Raw genomic sequence first — 21,609 nt, forward strand, 5'->3', positions numbered from 1 at the left:
TTCATTCACACACTTAGCATATGCAACTTTAATCAACGAAAAGATAAAGTCCCAAATGTACAAGTGGAAAAAAAATGTTGACACAGGCTTAACTAATATCAGCTACTTTTATGTACAGCTGTATAAGTTCAAAAAAGCTATCCTATATGTATATACAAAAGTTGTTTATACACAAGTCTGTACATAGGGTCTATACATTTATTTCTTCAGAACCCTTAGGTGCTACCTCTTGGTGAAGACACCAACACTTCATTCACATATCTTACAAAAAAAGACTTTCCAGGATTGACAACACTGGGCATCCTGGATTCAGACCATGTAGGCTCCATTCAATTGGTTAAGATACTTGGCGTCGATGCAGACCACACCAGGTGCCTGGGCTTCCCTAAATAGCTTCGCAGAGTGCTCCAAAGTAAAAGTCCATAAGCCAACCCGAGATGAGGAAGCAGAGTCCTAATCAGGGTGCCACCACAGGTCCAGGCATAGGTGAGCCTGCCTGCCCTGTTCATTGACGGTACTCCAGTTCATCTACACTGATGACTTTGGCAGGCATGGAGGGCAGGGGCTGCTGTAGCACATCTGAACCAAACCATTTGGCGAGGCCCACTGGGGAGCTGCTCCTCTGGCTGGGGCGATGCTCCAGTTGGGAGTGTACGTGGGGCAGACCCGACCTGGTGGGCACATTCTGAGGGGTCGTCTGAACGCTGACAGCTGCTGCCTGGGAACCAGAGCCTGGAGGATGAAGAACTATGGGGATAAGAAAGAAGGTGATCATTCAGAACGTATGCAGGAAAGGAGTTCTGTATCAGGCCTTGCCTTCCTCAAGTCTTATCCATAAAACTCCGAAGAGAATTCTGTACTGGAGGATTTATTCTAGGGTTTCCTTAACTCCTTCACAAAATGCCAAAAGACAATACCCTGGAAAGCAGAGCTGTTCTGAAGCATCCTAAATGACAGGACCACTACTTCCCCATGCCAAGCAGCCACATCAGAGAAGTACTGACATTAAATGATGAGAGGGCACCTATTCTGGATCGTCTCTATGCTAAACCTGTCAGGATTCTCCACCTCCTCTAAGAGAGGACAAAAAAATGCCAAGGCATAGCTCTCCCGCAGTCTTTGTAGGGATAGGAATTCCCAATCCCACTGAGGTTGGTTTACTTCATCCTATTCTCTGGTTATCCCCTTGCCCCAATCTTGCTAGGATAAGTTAGAGAATGAATCATGTAATTCATCCCCTCTACTGGAAACTGGTCCAAAAGCTTGAAGCCTATTCAGGCCATCCCCAGCTCCCCTGGCCCATTCCTGAGCCTACCTGAGCGCTGTAGCTGCTGCTGCATCATTGCCAGATGCAGAGGTGTCCCAGGGCGAGGGTTTAGGAGAGGGTGACTAGCTGCAGGTAAAGGGTAAAATGGTTGACCCAGGATTGGGCCAGATAGTCCCTGTAAATGAGTCAGGTCCATCCCAGGAGGAAGCACACCTGTTGGGCAGGAAAAAACAAAACTGGTGAGAAGTTATCAATCTGCCTGGAAATTTTCAAGCTTTGCTGACCTACAAGTTTTTTTAGCAATGAGCAATGCTCTTAAGCTAGCTAGCTTCTTCATCTTTTAATGGACTAAGGGATAGTTTGGATTGGACCCACTACCCATGAGTTAGATGGAAAACCTAGCACCAGTTTTCTAGGGATAAACTTCTCACAGTATAGTACTTCTTCAATTCTGGCAACTGTCGTCATGCCAGGTCAGAAACTCACCAGCTTGGAGCAAACTTGGAAGATGCTGTGGATGTACTCCCTGGGCCAGCATCCTTTGGACCAACCCTGGGTGAAGCTGGTGAGCAGGCCGAACGATGGGGACATGGGGGACAAGGGGAACTTGGTGGACAGGGCGGAGAAAGGGTGTTCCTGGAACTGGGGATGCCAAAGTGGGTGTTTTTCTCCCAGCTGCTTTAGGTCGATAATCTTGCTCTTTGGTGTAACGGTTAGTCTGAGACAGTGGGGTAGAACATGAAGACCGCTGCAACGTTGAAAGTTTGGGATTTGTAGTGGGAGAAGAGTCTCGATCAGCACTGGGCACAGAGTTGGATGACAGCAGGTTCTCTGTAAGGACCCGACAAACAATAGTTTGGTATTGGCAAACTTCTCCCAAACATGGTCTTCCCAATGATCTAGCAAATCTCATTTCTTAGAAAGTTTACAGTCCTTATTTGATCCCCTCAGCAGACTGAGAGGCTTGTATCATAGGAACCATCATTTGCCTTATGAATAGGCCTAGTCAAGGTCACAGGGGTAGTTAGGGACACAGCTGGAACTAGACCCCAAGATTGCTAGTCTCCAAATGCCTTGCTGGAACAAAGTTTATTTTTCGTACTATCTTCCCAACCCAGGAATAGCTATGGGCAAGTGAACCCGGCTTAAGGTCTGGTGGTCTAACTTAGGCACTTTGCTCTGCCTGCCCATATGGTTGTGGGTCAGATCTGTGTGGGAGCTAGTACTGTCCTAGTCAACTGCTTGGGATTAACATGCATTTTCAGCCTAAGGGGAAAGTAAAATTATGCAAATCCATCACAACAGAAATTACAGTCTAGTGAAGGAATCTGAACTGCCTTTTAGTAGGACCAAAAGAATTTCCTTTTTTGCCAGAAGCTTGCTCATAGGCAAAAAGCTCTCAGACCAATACTGTAGACTTTTGTAAACCTAACTTACGAGAATCTATTTCCCGGGCAGAGGGAGAATCTCAAGCAGACTTCGAGCTGAGCACATAGTGAGCTGAGCACATAGTGAGCCGAGCACACAGCCGGGGCTCATGACTTGAGCTGAAATCAAGAGTTGGACGCTTAACTTGAGCCACTCAGGAGCCCCTTCTATATACTTCTAAAAGGCTCTCCACACCTTATGCTTCACCCATTGCTGGATTTTGCTGGACACTTAGTCTCCACAGACTAGAGAGAACGTTTCAGAAGTAAAACTGGTTGTACCACATTAATTTGCCAAATAAATGTACTAATCAACTTTGAAGCCTCAATAAGGATTCTAAACTAGGGGCGCCTGGGTGGCTCAGTTGGTTAAGCGTCCACCTTTGGCTCAGGTCATGATCCTAGAGTCCCAGGATGGAGCCGTGCATCCAGCTCCCTGCTCAACAGGGAGTCAGCTTTGCCCTTTGCTCCTCCCACCGGCTCATGTTCTCTCACTCAAATAAATAAAAATCTTAAAAAAAAAAAAAAAAAAAAAGATTCTAAACTAAAACTCTTCCTCATACTAGCACTCATACCACTATTAGATTGGTCAGAATGTCAAATGGCCAAGCAGCTGTGAACTGGTACAATGCCTTTCTGTCAGACACTGAACTGTGGTCCAAAGCAGGCAAGGGTTTTCCGTAGGGATTTGCAGAGAATAAGGTTAGCTGGTGAGCACTCACGCCCATGCTCTGTCACATACTTTCTTGGGCAGTACACCCTCAATAGCTCTGCATTACCTTCACTGGCCTTCTGAGTGTCTTCTTTACTGTCACCAAGAGCTGCTTTTCCAGATGCCGGCTCCTCCTTGCTTTTTTCTTTGCTCTCATACATCTTACGAATCACTGAGGTAGGGGTGAAGGAAGGAGAAAGCTGCGGAGAAAAACAGTATTAGCATGTTCTCTAAGTGCCTTTCCTAATCAAGCCAGGCTTAACTGGTCAAACTACTCAATAAGCTGACGAATCCCCTTACTGGCTACATGTGGCAGAAACCCAACTCCAATGTTCTGGTGTCTAGCTGCTGGAGGAAAAGAAACAGGATGGGCCAGACAGGTGGTGCCCTAAGTGCATCATCCCTTGCTCACATCAAATTCTCATCAAAACCTAGATTTAGCTCGAGCACAAAGGTAGTTAAAGCACAGAACTTCAACCTACCCACTCATCTGTGTCTGTGGTGATAGGGGCCTACCTATGCAGCCCCTGCTTCAGCCATTTCCCTAGCCTGGGATTAGGCTAAGAACACGGAAGAACATGGCCAGAAGTATACCCTAGAGCAACAGCCCTTCCAGCTGGGAAAGGACAGTTCAGAGACAACCTCAGAACCTAAATTTCTCTATATTCTTAATGAATCCCATCTTAACTTCGCTACCAGAAAATTCACAATTATCTTAACAGTCTCCTCAGCCCCTAGGATTCCTTTTGGGGTCATTTGACCCCATCTCTTCACTGCCCATTTTTACTTTGATGATTTTATTGTGCATGTGACTTTTCTCATTAATCCTAACTCCTTGATGGCAGGAGACAGGGCATGAATTAGGAACAGAGAAGCCCCTTCTAGACCCTGTCTTCAAAGTGCTTGGTGCCAAAGACCTGGTCCTGAAGCAGAGTAACAGTTTTTCCCCTTGTCTATCAGCTTTGACAAGGCGATAGAGGTTTCTGGGGGATAAAACTTAAAAAAAAGAAAAGCTAATATGAATGAGTCCATTGTAAAACTAGATTTAACAACACAAATAAGCAAACTCCTTTGTCCTAGCTTTAATTCATATCACAGACCTGAATCTATGAAGTTCCCACCATGTTTCACTGGATTCCCCATGATCCAACCCGTTCAGCCCCCATCCATCTCACCTCCTTTCACCCCTATCATCCTCTACTCCCCACTCCAATTGTTCATTTGTTTGAACATATTATATCACCTTGTATGTTTTAGCCCATACTCATCTATCTGCTGGAGCATACTTTCCCCAGTATAGGGGCTTCACTAGAATCCTAAGAGTTAGACTGTATCCTGAAAGGGGAAGATCTAATAAATATTAAGCCAGTTATTCCTAGGAAGGCACTTAAGGACATTGTGGGGTACACAGTGATAAAATATAAGCACAACCAAACAGAGAAAGCCTTAAAGTCACTCACAAAAGCAAAGGTCACTGACCATGCTTGTGATGGAGGCAGCAGGGGCAGGGGAAGAGGAATTCCCTCGGTGCACGGGTGCTGGTGACTTGGTCACTCGCTGTTGCCTGTGAACAAACCAAGTATCAGTATGGGCTCCAAGCAGCTCAAACTCCAAATCTTAAAACCAAAGAATACTCAAGACCAGCCTAGGACTTTAATACCCCATTCCCTCAACCATTTCAATTTTCCAAGCATTTATTAAGTGCCTAACATATGCAAAACCACATGCTACGTTCTGAGGGAAGACAAAAGATTAAACATGGTCCTCGGCCTTGCAGGAACTCTTGTCTAGAAGAGGGACACTAACCAGGGCAAACTAAGGCATGTAGATATTAGGGGCGCCTGGGTGGCTCAGTCATTAAGTGTCTGTTCAGATCATGATCCCAGGGTCCTGGGATCGAGCCCCGCATCGGGTTCCCTGCTCAGCGGGAAGCCTGCTTCTCCCTCTCCCACTCCCCCTGCTGGTGTTCCCTCTCTTCCTGTGTCTCTCTCTGTCAAATACATAAAATCTTAAAAAAAAAAAAAAGAAAAAAGGCATGTAGATACTAGATAACAATAAGGTGAAAGGGAAAATAAAGTATACAGAAGGAGTGACACAACACTCTTAACTGAAGAGACTCCAGGAAAGCTTCTCTGGGAAGAAGCTGCATTAAACTGAGTGTGACCAATGAGAAAGCTGTTAAGATGGAGAACAACGATTCAAGTAGAAGGATCAAGTTCAAGGCCTTGGGAATGTAGGGTTATCCAGGGCTGGTGTATAGTTTATTTGTAGATTATGTCGGGGGGGTCAGGCTATGAATCTTCATTCTGTGGGCCAGGCTGTGCTCCAGAGAGTAGGGAGCAATAGTAACTAGCACAGGGCCTGGCAAAGAACTGATGCTATGTAAGACACTGTTTCAAATCAAACAGAGTACCAAGAGTTTCAGCTATTTCAAGACCTAGTAACATGCAGCATTCCCCATCACTCCTGGTCCACACACAAGGTTGATCCCAGGCCTCCCAAACTCTCAAACTCCCGAAGATTAAAAGAATAAACTTCCCTTTTCGCCCCATTCTACTCATTTTCCCTTCACTTGGAGAAAACAGAAAACAGCTGAAGATGTAAAAAAGCTCAGGGAAGAATGAATTATATGAGCTCACTGGTTAATGAGAGTTTCACTGCCATTTCAGCTATCAGACCTTGTACCATGACGGCCAAAGCTTTAGTGATTCTGGGAGTTCCTAAATCATAAGCAGATGAGACTCCTAAACTCATGGCTTCTTTCCAATCTATACCAGGTAAGCCCCACTGCTGCCATATCGCCAATCTGAGCAACAATGATGGAGAAACCGATCAGTAGTACTCCGAGTGGTCAGGAGGAAAACCCCAAGGCTGGTGGTTCTGCACACCTAGCACTTACTCCTTCTGATGAGCATACTTGAGCATGCGCTATGTGCTAGACACCGGCTAAAGTGCGGGGGATACAGCAATAAACAAAACAGACAAAGAATCTCTGGCCTCATCACATTCTTTTAGTTGCAGGGTAGAGGGGTTACTATGGGCAGAAAGACAAAAAATAGTAATCCAGAAGGTGGTAAGTACAATAAAAAACAAACAAAAAAACCCCAGACATGTCTGTTGGGGGACACAAGTGTATACAGGGTGTTCGGGGAGGGCTCGAGAGGTCAACATTTGATTCAAACAACATGAAGGCCCTGCTGACACTGACTCAGGTCTCCTTATTAGTTTCTGAGGCTCTTGCATTTTAAAAAAAATCTAAGTTTCTCTATCTGTAAAATGCAGTAATTTATACCATCTACCTTACAGGGTTGCTGCCAAAAGCAAATAAAATTCTGGATAGCAAAAGTGCTTTGAAAGTCAATAAATCAAGTCAATGAATTATTAAGAAACTACGTTACAGAGAGAAATCCAGTGAGAAGCTCAGCAGACCAGTCCTGAGCTCTCTGTTTACGCTGAGGGCTACTATATACAGATAGAATACATTTATGCAAGAATACAGGGTACTTACTGGTTTCAACGTTTTCTGAAAGTGTCAACAAAACCAGCTGAAGACAATGAGACACTGATATGACAATTTTAAGAATCATATAAATATATAAGTACTTCTTAATTACCAAGTATATTGCTTGGGCAGGACTTAATGATCAGGGATAAACATTTTGGTGATAAAACTGAAAAAAATGAAAGTGGTATTTACTTTTATTTTTTCTTTTAGTAATCTGTACACCCAACGTGGGGCTCAAACTTATAAACCCGAGATCAAGAGTTTGCAAGCTTTTCTGACTGAGCCAGCCAGGCACCCCAGTATTTACTTTTATTTTTTTAAGTTTTATTTTTTATTTTATGTTTTTAAAGGTTTTTATTTATTTATTTATTTGACAGGGAGACAGCGAGGGAGGGAACACAAGCAGGGGGAGTGGGAGAGGGAGAAGCAGGCTTCCCGCTGAGCGGGGAGCCCGATGCGGGGCTCGATCCCAGGACCCCGGGATCATGACCTGAGCAGAAGGCAGATGCTTAACGACTGAGCCACCCAGGTGTGCCCCCACTACCCTCCCGTATTTACTTTTAAAGGCTGGATGGGATCTGAGAAAGGGAAGAGGTATTACCAGGACAGGGCACAGAGGGAGCTTCTGAGTAGCTAACAGAGGAGTTTGTCTTGTAATAAGCTACCCATTTGTTTAATGCAGTTTTGTTTTATTTCATAATAAAAAAGAACGGTATTGCTGCCCCTTTCCCCTAATTTATGGTTCATATTACTACTTGTTGCAACTATTGGAAGGAACAGGAGACTGAAGTCAGTAATCATTTGTTTATAGCTTTGATCAACAAACCCATTAGCTCTGACCAACAGATAATGGATCAGCAAACCTGCATCAAAGGACACTTTGGTAACTCAACAAGGAATCTGTAGAGGAGGAAGCTAGGTGGTTTTACTTTTCATCATCTCGTAACAACAAATATGGAGCTGTGCCAGCTAGCTACATTTGTATAAATGAATGCTTTAAATCAAGAATATAAATAAAATTATGCAGAATGAAAAGCCTAGGCTCCTGCAGAATTCAAACGTATCACTTCCTCTACAGCACATCTGGAGACGGAATTCTCCCCATATATTGTAGAAACCCATCAGTGTGTACCACAGAGGATACCACTGTGGATAACTAATTGCTTATTTGTGGAAAACTAACTTGCAAATCTCCATAAGGGCAGCAGGATTAGTTAGTAACTTACCTGTTTCTGAATCCATCTCTGGTTCTGTCCACCTGTGGTTTGCCAAAACCAGGCTGGTAGAAGTTTGCTGCCTGCACTGCGAGGTCATGTGGCAGGGCCAGCCCCTCCAAAGCTGCCTGTTGCAGTTCTAGCTGGCTCATCTGCTGAACGGAGGTGGCAGAGGGAGATGAGCAGAAAAATGAGGCCAGTCCACGCACGTTTTACAGAGGACTCTCTTCACTCTTAGAAAGGTATGTTTCAAGCAGCAGCTGAGAGAAATGAGGCACTGCAAACCTGACTAAATTGTGCTGCCATCCGCTCAACAGGATTTTAATGAAGTATGACTTTAATTATTCACCCATCTTCTAGCTTTTACTGAGCTTAAATTGTAGTTCAAAACCACTTCCAAGCATTGCAATGATTCTCCATCCCACAGTCAACAATAAGGATGAAAAGCAAGCAAAAAACTTAGAGAAAAAGCTCAGACAGACCTGGGCCGTGACAGGGCTCATGGGCTTGCGCAAGCCTTGGAATGGATCTCCGAGGAGCTGCTGTGGTCCTGGTGTGAAACCTGATGGGAAAGTTGCGTACCAGTGAGTGTCAAGAGCGCACACATCTATGAGAGACCTATTAGCACTACCGTATGCTGCTGCTTCTTGAACATCCCCTCTTTCAGGCAAGTACTGACTTCTGGGCTGATCATGTCCCTCTTCTTCTGTGCGCCCACATTGGGCTATGTGGACCTTGATCAGAGCACTTAATGACCCAAATTACTGGTGTATTCATCTACCCCACTAAGCTGTCAGCTCTGTCCCTTTCAGAGCTGAGACCTCTATCTGAGAGAGAAGTGCTTTTCTAGTTAATGATATGGCTCATTATCACCGAGCCAGCTGATAACCAAAGTAGAGTCCAGGGCTTTGAGGCTGACACTCTTCCCATTCTATCTCACTAACTGGGGAAAGGCTAGTACAAAAGCTTACTCTGAAGGTATGACTGGCAAGGGGCCAGAGTGGCCATCAGCCTAAAGTGATCCAGGGTGACAGGAACACTGAGATTTTACATAACCCTTATGCTAAGACAGCTTTTAGCCACAAGACCTTACAGCTGATATGTACCAATTTCATTAAGTTGGTAGAGAGCCACCACCCTGACTCCTACTCTATCAAGGAAAAACCTAGGAAGCCAAATCAACTTCTCTGAATTCCCAAAATAAGGAACAAGACTAAAGAGCTAGATCCAGGGCGCCTGGGTGGCTCAGTTAGGCGGCTGCCTTCGGCCCAGGTCGTGATCCCAGAGCCCCGCGTCGGGCTCCCTGCTCAGTGGGGAGCCTGCTTCTCCCTCTGCCTGCCTCTCTGCCTACTAGTGCTTCTATCTGTCAAAAAAAAAAAAAAAAAAAAAGCTAGATCCAATTTATACAATTTTGATCAATCTTAGGAGAAAGAACAATGAGTATATTTATCTAGAAGGGCAGCCAGATAAACGGTCTTCTAATTTTGGGCCTCACCATCCCCCCCAAAAGGCATAATAAATTCACATTTCTTTTTAAGCTCTTTAGGGATGCCCATGAAGACTGTGCAAGGTCCAGGGGACAAGTATAACCTTTGTGGGGGGGGGGGCTGGGGGAGAATGGACATACATCTCGGCACAACAGCATTTACCAACTGGTGATGGTATTCTAGGACGAAGGTAGTCTGCTGAGGCTGCTCGTGTCTGAAACACCTGTGATAAGGGAGGAGAGGGTGCTCTTTGGCCCAGTAAAGCTGTTGTAGGCTCCAAACTCCCCATAAGGCCACTCAGAAGATTGGAAGAAGCAGGTCTCTGAACTGGCGGACCCAGAAGTTCCTGAGGGCAGAAAGAGTCATCCTTGTGAACAAACCTACTTCTTCCTCCTAGTCAGAGGCTGTGAATTATGGATTAACTTTTGGAAGCCAACGATGAATGTCCCTCATGCTCCACTGAAGGACTCTGGCACATGTACATGCAACACATTTCTGTCATTGTTCAGCTAACAACATTTGCTTTAAGTTAGTGCTACAAATATAGGTTAGATATTTCAATTTCTATAGAAATTGTAAACCTGTAAACTGGAAATCAAGGGCTTACTTTGTAATCTTCAGCCACCTCCCCACCCCACAATGAGACTAAGAGCAACACAGAACTATGTCAGGTAGTAACACTGTATCCTCGATTGCCAGGCCACATGGATCATTCTCGAAGGCCCGAAGCTGGGCCAGGACACAAAACCAGTTCAAAGGACTAGTGTTCAGGACTCCGAGGCCTTGGTATAAGATGGTGAAGTACCTGCAGGATGTTCTTAGGGACTGGCTGGCCTGGAATCTCAGCAGGGGACATCAAATGGCTTTCAAGGTTTCGCTAAAAAAGTCAAAGGAAAACTGGTTTTAACCTTCTTACACACTTAACTTACAGGTTCATTGGGAACCACAAGAAAGCATTAAAAACTCCCCAGGGAGTTGGCACTTAAGCAGAATGATATCCAAGGCACAGAAAACTAACTTAGATCCCCTTGTTCCACTTGCTCATCAGACAGGTCCCAAAGATCTGGAAAGGGAAAGAATCTTCACATGTATATGCAAAGTCCACTCAGAGACTCTCATATGGTCTTTTTCTCCCTGTGGCAACTCTAGTGCATTTCACTGTTTCTAACACTGTGACCAAAAGAAGGGAGAAAGAAAACGGTGAAATACAGGAGCACTTCTTAAGAAGCCACAAGTAGGAAACTGTGATAATTTATAGATTTTAATTTTCAAGGCAACCTTTGCTACCCATTATCTTTGAAACAAGATTTATAGACCACAGATAGCAGTTAAAAACCTAGTAAACAACATGAAAGTTTGGCCAGATTTGTTATATTTCAGAGTTTCACATTTCAGGAAATTTTAACTTTATTATTTTTAAACAAGCTGTTCCAAAATGGCTCTCACATATGGGGCAAAATTCAGATCCTCCACTCTGTTCTTTTAATGCAGCAGCAGTTATCCAAATGGCATCACCTCCTGCACTTCAGGACATCCCTGTGCCCGTTCAGCTTTTCCTGAAATGCTCTCTCTTGTTACAGTTTCCCCTCTACTAGGTGAAGCTGCAGAGGTCCACAGCAATGTCCTCAGGTATGACAAAGAGCCCAAAGATAACCCAGTGTTTTATTGTTGGTTTTAGAATTGGAACTTTTTTTTTTTTTAAAGTAGGCTCTACACCTGGTGTGGCACCCAACTCGGGGCTTGAACTCAAGACTCTGAGATCAAGACCTGAGCTGAGATCAAGAGTCGGATGATCAACCAAGCCATCCAGGCGCCCCTAACTGCAGATGCTTTTAATAAGAGATCTCCTCAAGAGTCATTTAATTCCATCTAACAAAAATGGGCTACTTTACACTACATGGCTTACTATATTTGGATGATAGAGCCTTTACCATTCAGTTTGAAATGGAGTTTAGAGTGAACCAGTATGTCCTATTTTGGTGACAAAACAACAGGACTGAACCTACAAGATGGAGGCAGATTAATAGTATACATGACACATACAGCCATAGTAATTGAAGACTTGATTTTAGAATAGACCATGACTTAACGACAACATGCAAATTAAGCGATATTTTGGGATAATACCTGGTGTGCTTATTACATTACTTTCCTTGTTGCTTTCTTTTCTAGGTTAGGTTTGTGCGAACTTTTTGTGTAGCAACTTGAATTATATCCTCCATCCCTTTACACAGGTGTTTGAGGCTCACTCCCTTGGCCAGATATATTTCAGAGCACTGAAACCTCAACATCAAACCAGTTACCCTCTCAACGCAGGGTCAACTTTATCAGTATCAAACCCTAGCATCGTATCTGAAACAAAATGTTCAAAACATCAAGTAAACTACTGAATCCCCCTGCTCCCACTTCTTTACTCATTCACACTAAAAGAAGCTACTTCCAAGATGTGACCCAAGCTACTTATAAGCACCTAATCACTAAGACCCAGATGAACAAGCAAAAAGGATAGTTTGTGATCTTTTAATCTGGTCCTCATGTGAAAAGATCTGTATCTAGTGATTCATTGTGGAATTATGGAACTAACTCTTAAGTAACTCATTACTACAGCGGTTTAAGAGAAACATTCCCCTATAATTGGCATGGTGCGGTCAGATACAAAGAAATAAGTCTACCGGAGATGCCTCCTTTCAGAGGTAGAGTCAGTCCTGGCAGTAAGGCCAGCAACAATGGCACCTCTGCTGGAATCTATTGCCAACTGCTGGTCAGATAAAAAACACCAGTTTCCTTCCCTTGGTACGAGGCACAATGAATCATGACCAACTTGTAGCTCCCAGAAAAGATGACAGGAGAAAACAAGAGGCAAAATTCAATTCAATAAATTTGCTGCTAGTTAGCAACAAGAAGAAACCTACGTTTATGTTTTTATTATTCAGGTTTGCCCAGCATCCTCTATCACCTTTGTCATCAAGGGATAGCAATACTGACACTTTAGGCCATGGCTGGGAGCCACTGCTAATGTGTTATGACAAAGACCAGTATGGGGTATGCACCTGCATTTACTGACATGCAGTCACCACATGCATAACCCAAATTTGTGCCCCAAAATGTTTTTACAAGTCACAGCTTTTTCTATTTAGTAAATTGACAGAATGCAACGGTCTTGAAAAATCCATCTTAGATATTTTATAAATGATATGTACAACTGCCAACTGCCTAATCAAGAAAGTAGGTAATTCCAGGTATATAGGGGTGATTAAAACATGTGAAAAGAAAGACTTTACTATAAAAACATGGTGAGTTATTTTGGCTTAAGTAGCTGAACAAACTGAAAACTTTCTCTGCAGTGTATCCAAAAAGATATTTTTACACTTTTTTTAAGCAATGACAAAGTTATATCCAAATCTTTCAAATCGTTACACCGTCACCCATAAAACATATAGATTAACCACAAGCCTGCTTTTTCTAATAACAAATAGCACAGTGATAATTAAAGAACACACAAAAGCATCAAGGATCAAATGACTATTAAAGAACTTTCAACTTACTCAGAATACCATTTTGTAAGTCCATTTATTATAGTGGGAAGTAGAATAGAAAGGGAAAAGGAGAAAAAAGGCTGGGGTTTGTGTCAAATACTTACGCTGACTTTGGGCTGAGAAGGCAAAGTCCCACTTGCCTTCATGGTGCTCACTAGTTTGTTGAATGCGGTCATATCTCCATCTTTCTTGAGCTGTCGATTGCTCGTTACAGCACTCAGGGTCTCCTCTAAGTGTTCTGCCATGAAGGGAGTCGAATTCTTCACCTGCTGGTCCACCTTCAAGCCCTTGAGCCCCGCTTCTACCTCTTCCACTGACAGCACAACTCCCGAATGCGCTGAAAGATTGAGAAAATCCAAATCAAGCCAAGCAAGGGAATATGTGGTAGGAATGCTCTTCGGCTACCATGATGGTTAAAGTGAAAATAATTTCACAGTTGAACTGAGGTTGTCAGAAAAGGCTGATACCAAAAACACACAAACTGAAGACTCTTAAAATCATGGTTGCTCAGTGGAAACAAGGCCATAATTATGTACTTAGGAAGAGAGGGCATAAAATAAACCTAAAATGTTTAGATGCTAGAAGCTGGGGGACCACAACCAGGGGGTGTTATGCTTTAAGACTTAATAAGATCCTAATGTGCATCCTGCAGGAGGACCTCTCGTAATGAGTCTTTTGGAGACTTGTTACCAGGGACAGGAATGCAAGATAGCCTAACATCAGCAAGACTGCTACCTGCACTGTAACTATGGTTATTTTATTACTAAGGTTTATGTTGAGGGTGCATAACCTAAGCAAGAACATGGCAGATTGGGGCAAAGGTGTGAGAAGCTGCCAAGTTATGTCCAGGAAGACTACAGCATTAACTGGAGTATAATGATCAGGCTCCAGGTTAAGGAAAAGGACTTGGAGGAAAAGCCCACGATCCACTAACTACTGGATTCTCAAGGAGGTGGTATTGTTTGATAAAAATTTTGAAATACATTAAAACCCACTCTCTATTTGACTTTTGATGAAACAGCAGTACGTTAGAACCAACTGCCTTAAGACTGAGATCCACACTTTTTCAAATGCCTAAAGCAGACTCTTAATAAACACTTACAGCTTTCCTTAAGCTTTTCTTTATTTGCAGAAAGACTGGAAAGAAGAGGTTTTAAATCCACTTTGGCTTTCTGTAGCATTTCTAAAATATCCACTTTATTTTCAGCATGGTCTTCCAGTGGGATAGGAGCAAAATAATTCCCCGAGTTCTGCCCAGGAGAGAGGATTGCTTGTTCCAGACCTAATATTGCAAGTAAATATATTCATTAATTAACTGGTCCCAATAAAGCACAGAAATAGATCTTCAACAGTATTAAAAGGGTACAAATTGAAGGTTTTCTAGTTTTTTAGTATCCAGAGACCCTTTAACCCTAACAGACCCTAACAAAGATAGAATGAACCATGTCAGAGAAGGCTCAAAACCACCTTCAAAGTCAGAATCTGAAGCCATTTTACCTGCTAGTCTCTCCAGTTCTTCATGTGGTGTTGACCCAAGACTGCTGGATCGGCTTCCTGATCGGCTGGGGTTAGAGAACCACCTACTGAACCGACTGGCAGAGACTGACCCTTCTCCCAAAACATCTTCTATCATCTAAAGGGAAAGACAAAAGGAGCTAAGATAATGGTTTCTAGGTGAAAAGAATAACAAGGTTCAAATTTTTAAAAAAGGTCACTTACTTTGAAACTTCCTTTGATGCTGCTGACCTGAAGGTAAACACCCTCAGAATTTACGATTTTCAACATCTTTAATTTTTCTTCCCCTCCAGGGTCATTTCTGAGTAACCCAAAGGTGGGCGTTACTGACCATGTACTTTCTTAGCATATAATGAAAAACCTCCGTGTCACAGAATATGTGGTTTTCTATCCTTTGCGCCTCATTAGAAAATCCACGAACTATTTAATGTTAATGTTCTCAGAGGACAGTTTCAAAATCAAAATCAGCACCACAGTAAAGCATTCCATTGCCAAGCTGATCAGTGGCCTTCAACTAAATATCAAGTATGGAGAGATGATGAAAGAAAGCCCTTGCTTCAAATTTCAACTTTCTCAAGGTTGTAATGAACATCATAAAATTCAATGGTGACAATTTCAGAAGCTAAGAAGTGGAGTTCACAGAGATCATACCTCCATTCCAAGTTCAGAAAGTGTCAGAATGTGAAAGATGAACTTTTAACTGATCTCTAATATCTGTTTGAACTTAATAGGGAGTTTGCAGGTGTTTGTTTTCTTTTAAATCCAACCTCAACAGTTTTCAGTTTAGTAAGAATAATTAATGTGCTACAATCAGAAACAATTTCTCAACACTATTTCATAATAGTAATTTCCATGATCAATCCTAAAAAACTAGATTGACGCATTAAAAAGAATATTTCAATTCTATTGTCATAAATCCAGTTAATTATCCAAATTGATCTTTATGCAGTGTTCTTATCAATATTTAGAAAAGACAAGGTAAAGCAAATGTCAATCCAAAAAATGAGGCACACCTTGAAAGGCATAAACTTTCATTTCTATACCAATGATAAAGAGAAAACAGATTTTCCCCCAAACTGGTATATGGATGGCAAAGTAGTGACAGTGTTTTATCTACAGACTAAGAACCTACAATTTCCAGTCAAAATTCAGCAACAGGTTAGATTTATTATTTCATTCTCATCTGGAAGAATTTTCTCATAATGTACCCAAACTAAGCCACAAATACTTCTCCTGAACACAAGAATGAGAGATTTTAATTCATGACGCTAATTTATTACTTGTGGTACTCCTATTCAGTTTCAGTCACTCACTTGTAGACTTGCAGACTTTCAAGTGTACTAATTTTGCCAAATTTAAAATATGAGAAGCTTTTTCAGTAAATGCTTCACTGTGAAAAATTGAGAATTGTATCTAAAATATAACCACCTTAGGGATAAATAGGAATTATTTTAAAACTAAAAGCTATAGTCATTAAAAAGGTTTTAAAGTTGAAAAGAATGTGAAATTGTATAAATAGCCAAAAATCTCTTTGCAATTCAATCCTTTTATTTCCTCTGATCATAGTGTATCCGAAAAAAGAGAAGATACACAAGAGGAACATGAAAAAGTAAAGGACATGAATATAAAGTATACGGACATTTTCTAAAGATGGGACAGTAAGACAGTCATTTCCATATTTTGATCAGTGCCAACTTTGTTTCTGTTAGAGCTGTTTTTTATAGCTATAACATAAAAAGTAGAAATAAAATTACTCTTAAACACATTTAGTGGAAATGCCAATTTCAAGAAACTAAAGCATTTTAAGCCCGAAAGGAATCCTAAGAAGATTCATCTAGTCATTTTTACCGCACAGCAAGCAAGGACGATCTAACAGCAGTGAGATTTCCTGAACCTTGGTACAGGAAATGGAGAGGGGGACACGCTGCTCTGACTTTTTGGTCAAGACATCCTCCTATGCTCTTGTCAGCCATCAGCTGGTCAAGAAGAGGAGCCTATGAACTATAATCTGGTATGTTTAAACTTTTCCTTCTGCATTTTTAATAACATTTTAAGGTAACTTATGACTGTTAGTCTGGTCCTTCAAACAACGTCATTTAGACAAGTCATATCTTAAGATTCATAGTATTCTGTCAAAAATATACTGTAAAATATTTTCTCTGACAATTACTAGGTTTTACTGATCAGTGCTCTCCTAGTACTTTCCACTTTTATGGAAATTTCTTTAGTTTTGTATTTGTTTCACTCCAGTTTGATTTTTGGGATTTGTAACAAATGTACTTAAAGATACACATTTTTGGGGTGCCTGGGTGGCTCAGTTGTTAAGCGTCTGCCTTTGGCTCAGGTCGTGATCCCAGGGTCCTGGGATCGAGCCCTGCGTGGGGCTCCTTGCTCGGCGGGAAGCCTGCTTCTCTCTCTCCCACTCCCCCTGTGTTCCCTCTCTCGATATGTCTCTCTCTGTCAAATAAATAAATAAAATCTTAAAAAAAAAAGATACACATTTTCTTCTGAGTACACTTTTGATTATGCCACCAAGGTTTTTCTATGTCATGGTCCTTGTTCATCCACCCTGATTTCCTTTTTCTTCATTCAACACACATAAGCACCTGTTATGTCAGGTGTTTTAATAAGACTTGTGTCATATCTCAAATAAACATTTTTAATTATTAAACTGAAATTACTTGCATATGTGATCCAAATTTTCGGTTTGAGTAGGTTTTTATGACTTTCAACTTCTACTGTATTGCAATGCTAGTAGATATAGCCATAATTGTCTTTATCTATTAATACCTAACATTGGTGGAGCTCACTGAGTGCCATGTACTACTTCAAGCATTTTATATAACATTTGTCAGTTGATACTCAAATCCTATATAGTTCTTATTTTTCCTAATTGGTCATTTATCAAGCATAAAATTAGAATTACATGGCACAATCTGGGCATTTGTTTTTAACCGATCCCAGTTTTGCTTTTAAGTGAACCTACTATAGAATACACACCTTAATGAGCAGGACCTTCATGAAAAACATAGAGACCTCCTAGCCTAGCACCATTTCCTACTCAGCGTTAGCCAAATTTTGGTTGAGGGTGAGGGCCAAAAGATAAAATACTGTGAAGCTGCTATACCTCCTTTTATGCTTTAAAGGCAGTATAGTTATGGGGAATTAAAAAAAAGACCCTTAACTGAAACTGCCATGAATCGAAACTCAGTGCCTACCACTTACTGGATGTGTGACTTTGGGCAAGTTATTTAAGCTTCTGTGCCTGTTTCCTCATCTGTAAAATGGAAATAGTCATCTAATTTAAAAGGGTTTGTGAGCATTAAATGAATTATTGTATGTAAAGCCTAAAACAATCAGCACTCTAATGAATATTACCTATTATTAAAGTTTAGTTTTAAATTCTTCTTCTGTGTAAGCACACGGGTTAAGTTTCACAGGTGCTCAATTTTGGAGCCAAGAATAGGCCTATACATTTTGACCTTTTGCTATAAAAACATTTTACGGTAAGATTTCTGCCTAAGAGTGAAGGGGGGGAAGAAAAAGCAACTAATGTCCCCCTCAAAAGCTTAGAATTTTCCATCAAGGAAATTAAGCTCCTGTCTGCTCATGGTGAGCCAAAGGACTGTTACTGACTAGCTGATTGTAAGTGAGGTATCTGACTAGGAGACTTACAGTTAAAACTGCTGCTAGAACTTAAGGAACAGAACCAACCACACAGTTGCCAGTTGATTTAGAGCCACACTCCACAAGCTCCTGAAGGGCGCTCTAGACAAGTGTGCTCTTAGACCACGTGCAGAGAAGTTCAGAGAGTCAAAGTAAATGCTTAAACACTTTTATAGCGATTTGGCACTGCTATGACTTTGTACTTTATACTAAACTATTGGTCCTCATGGACTGGAAATATAGCTTGGCCCCTCATCACAGAGAATTTCAGAAGTGCTGCCCTAGCACTCACCTGTGACCCTGTACCTATGCAATGTCTGCTCACTTATTCGGGGGGCCATCTTTTGGGGACCGAGGCTGCAAATGACAAAGGAGACAAGCCAATGTTGTCTTTCTGTCATGCCCAGTTCTCTTTGCTCACACAGTAACCAAACAAGGAGACACTACGGTTAAGCAGTAGAGTCACTTAAATTCCATGAACCACCAATTTTAAAGGACTGGTCAAATGTATTTGCTGTATTTGGTGTTGTAAATGGGACATCTAGAACATACAGATGCTTTTGGGCAAATGTGGGTTTTGTTTTTGTTTTGAGAGAGAGAGAGAGAGAGAGAGGTGGGAGAGGAGCAGGGTGAGAGAGAGAATCTTAAGCAGGTTCCATGCCAGTGTGGAGCCCAATGTGGGCCTCAATCTCACTACCTTGAAATCATGACCTGAGCCAAAATCAAGAGGCAGACGCTTAATCAACTGAGCCACCCAGGTGCCCCAAATGTTTTTTAAAATTCTGTTTCATCATGGGCACCTGGGTGGCTCAGTCGGTTAAGTGTCTGCCTTCGGCTCAGGTCATGATCTCGGGGTCCTGGGATCGAGCCCCGCATCAGGCTCCCTGCTCCGCGGGAAGCCTGCTTCTCCCTTTCTCTCTCCCTCTGCCCCACCCCTGCTTGTGCTCACTCTCGATCTCTCAAATAAATAAAATCTTAAAAAAATTGTTTCTTCATGATTCTATACACTGTTTCAATAACCACAGAACAATCTCGTCAGGGTTCTATGTTTTCTCCAACTTGTTGAGGCTATAGTCATCCCTAAAGGACCAAAGGGCATAGGAGCAAGGGCAGGTAGCAAGTGAAGATTTGGGATGTCTTACTGCTCCTATTTGGAAAGTCGAGAAAGACTGGACCTCAACATTTTAACAGTAACACTGATAGTATTTCAAGGTGCTTTTCACTAAAGGTTTTCAGAACCATCACACCACAAAGTTACCACCTAAGTCAACCTTATGCAGGGAATACACATCAGCATGATGCTAATCACCAGTTATAAAAATCCACCTCTACAGCAAATCTTTATAACAAACCCTTAACTATTTAAAAATAAAAGCAGACAATATTCTTAACATCTGAAGAATTCTTAGTCCAACGCTACCAGCCTAGAAAAAGAGGTAACCGGTACAGAATTCTCACTTGGTCATTTCCACTAGGCCTCTAAAACCAAAGCCATGAAAACTCAAATAATATTTAGGAATAAAAGCCTCAATCCCCCAAACACATCGACCAAAACAATACTTTAAAAAGAGTATCTTAAATCCTTAGGTCAAATTTAACCGTACAGTTGCTCCATCTCGTTTGTAAGTGTGTGGCTACACTCACCGAAGCCAAGCCTGGCACCTTATCAAGGTTAAAGAACTCATTAAAGTCAAATTCTCCCGGGGACTGCTCAGGCAGGACGGCGTCCCTCGGCACTTCCTGATCAGCAGCAGGCTCCTGTGCCAGGATGACCTCCACCTCATCCTCCTCGGCCACTCCTCCATTGCATTCGACTGTGCCTGAAAGCAAAATCAGGACAAAAAAATGGTCTGATCAAGGGTGGGGGGATGGGTTAGCCTGGTGATGGGTATTAAAGAGGGCACATTCTGCGTGGAGCACTGGGTGTTATGCACAAACAATGAATCATGGAACACTACATCAAAAACTAATGATGTAATGTATGGTGATTAACATAACAATAAAAATTTTTTAAAAAATGGTCTGATCAACTGAACCGCTCTAGACTTATTCTGTGGCCCCAGCCATCTTCACACATGCAGAAGAACCAAGATAACTCTAAGGGCAGATCTCGTGGGCCGATGCAGCATTTGCAACAGTAAAACCGCTCCCTTCCTATAGGAGCTGGGGGAGAAAAAAGCCTTAATAACAAGCCAGAACACCAACACAGTGCAGGGGGATGGCGGTCCTGCTGCCACCCATTCTTCAAGTTTTCTGTAATGCAGCACATTCTTTTTCTAGTGGGTTTTTTTTTTTTTTTTTAAGATTAGTTTTTGCAAGTCTCTTACTGCTTAAAAATGGAACCAAATTAATTTGACCCTGCCTTCATCCACGTATCTGCACCACCACTTTAAGCTAGGGTTTGGCAATCTAAGGTATTCATGTGAAACCTAGCATGAGGGCAATTTTCACGTGCCTACAGGTTGGTTGTAGCTCATCCTTCAAGGCAAAGCTCAAATGTTACCTCTTCTGGGAAGCCTGACCTGCCTACCCATTTTTACCATGCCCAGAAAAATTAATCACTACTTTCTCTATAACCCTTGTGTTGTCTCTCAGAGTACTTATCACACTGTATTATAATTGTCTAGTGAGACTGAGCCCTCTGAAGACAGGTAATCTGCTCTAATCAGTTTTGTCTTACTCTGTGGTGCCTGGTAAATTGAAAACTAAGTATTGTTCAGCTGTTGTTAGGATGTGAAGGTAAGGTCTAAGTGAAGCTACCAACTGTTAACATTTAAAGGATCTAATACCTTCGTTTTAGCTGGAATATGGGCAAAAGGCAAAATCTTTAGGATAAATTTTTCTTTTAAATAAGTGCACTGAGAGATACTAGACATTCAACTTTTTGATTTGAAGAACAGGACTCCCAACGCCCCACCCTGCAAAAGCACCTATATAAGAGCTGCCTGTAGTTTCAAGATCTGTAGCAGACATAAATAAGTCCTCCTGAGGGGACAAGAAAAAGCCATCTCCTGGACCCATCCCTTCTTAAAAGTCCCCAGTAGTTACTTCAGTCTCATTATTAATCAGATCAAGAGACTCGAAATGCTATCAGCTGCTTTCATTCCAGTAATGGAATGTTAGATAGATAGCAAAGCAGGGGACTATAACTGAAGGGTTAAGGGGCTTGCTGACCCAAGGTCTCAATACCAGCCAAGGGGCAGAAACTTCAACCCTAAGACGGCCACCAATACTGTTCCCACACCAAGCCCTGTCTATCAAGGCAGCACTGCTCCTCCAC

General features: G+C 42.1%; 1 protein-coding gene across 8 annotated transcripts in view; it reads right to left on the reverse strand.

Moving 5' to 3' along the window:
• Positions 1-21,609, reverse strand: part of EIF4ENIF1 (eukaryotic translation initiation factor 4E nuclear import factor 1) — a 45,018-nt gene continuing 23,409 nt past the window's right edge. For 5 of the 8 annotated variants that reach the window (XM_027575949.1, XM_027575947.2, XM_027575948.2 and 2 more), the window contains exons 7-19: positions 19,974-20,149; positions 14,646-14,781; positions 14,251-14,430; positions 13,253-13,485; positions 10,418-10,489; positions 9,775-9,958; positions 8,608-8,687; positions 8,138-8,280; positions 4,886-4,970; positions 3,474-3,606; positions 1,754-2,098; positions 1,316-1,480; positions 1-747 (exon numbers count right to left, since the gene is read on the reverse strand). In XM_027575949.1, coding sequence (XP_027431750.1) covers positions 506-747; positions 1,316-1,480; positions 1,754-2,098; positions 3,474-3,606; positions 4,886-4,970; positions 8,138-8,280; positions 8,608-8,687; positions 9,775-9,958; positions 10,418-10,489; positions 13,253-13,485; positions 14,251-14,430; positions 14,646-14,781; positions 19,974-20,149 — 2,174 coding nt within the window. In that variant the 3' untranslated portion in view covers positions 1-505. The remainder of the gene's footprint in view (positions 748-1,315; positions 1,481-1,753; positions 2,099-3,473; positions 3,607-4,885; positions 4,971-8,137; positions 8,281-8,607; positions 8,688-9,774; positions 9,959-10,417; positions 10,490-13,252; positions 13,486-14,250; positions 14,431-14,645; positions 14,782-19,973; positions 20,150-21,609) is intronic. The other 3 variants (XM_027575943.1, XM_027575945.1, XM_027575946.1) reach the window with 2 other exon arrangements.

Source organism: Zalophus californianus, chromosome 14 (assembly GCF_009762305.2).
Source record: "Zalophus californianus isolate mZalCal1 chromosome 14, mZalCal1.pri.v2, whole genome shotgun sequence".
Taxonomy (NCBI): Eukaryota; Metazoa; Chordata; class Mammalia; order Carnivora; family Otariidae; genus Zalophus; species Zalophus californianus.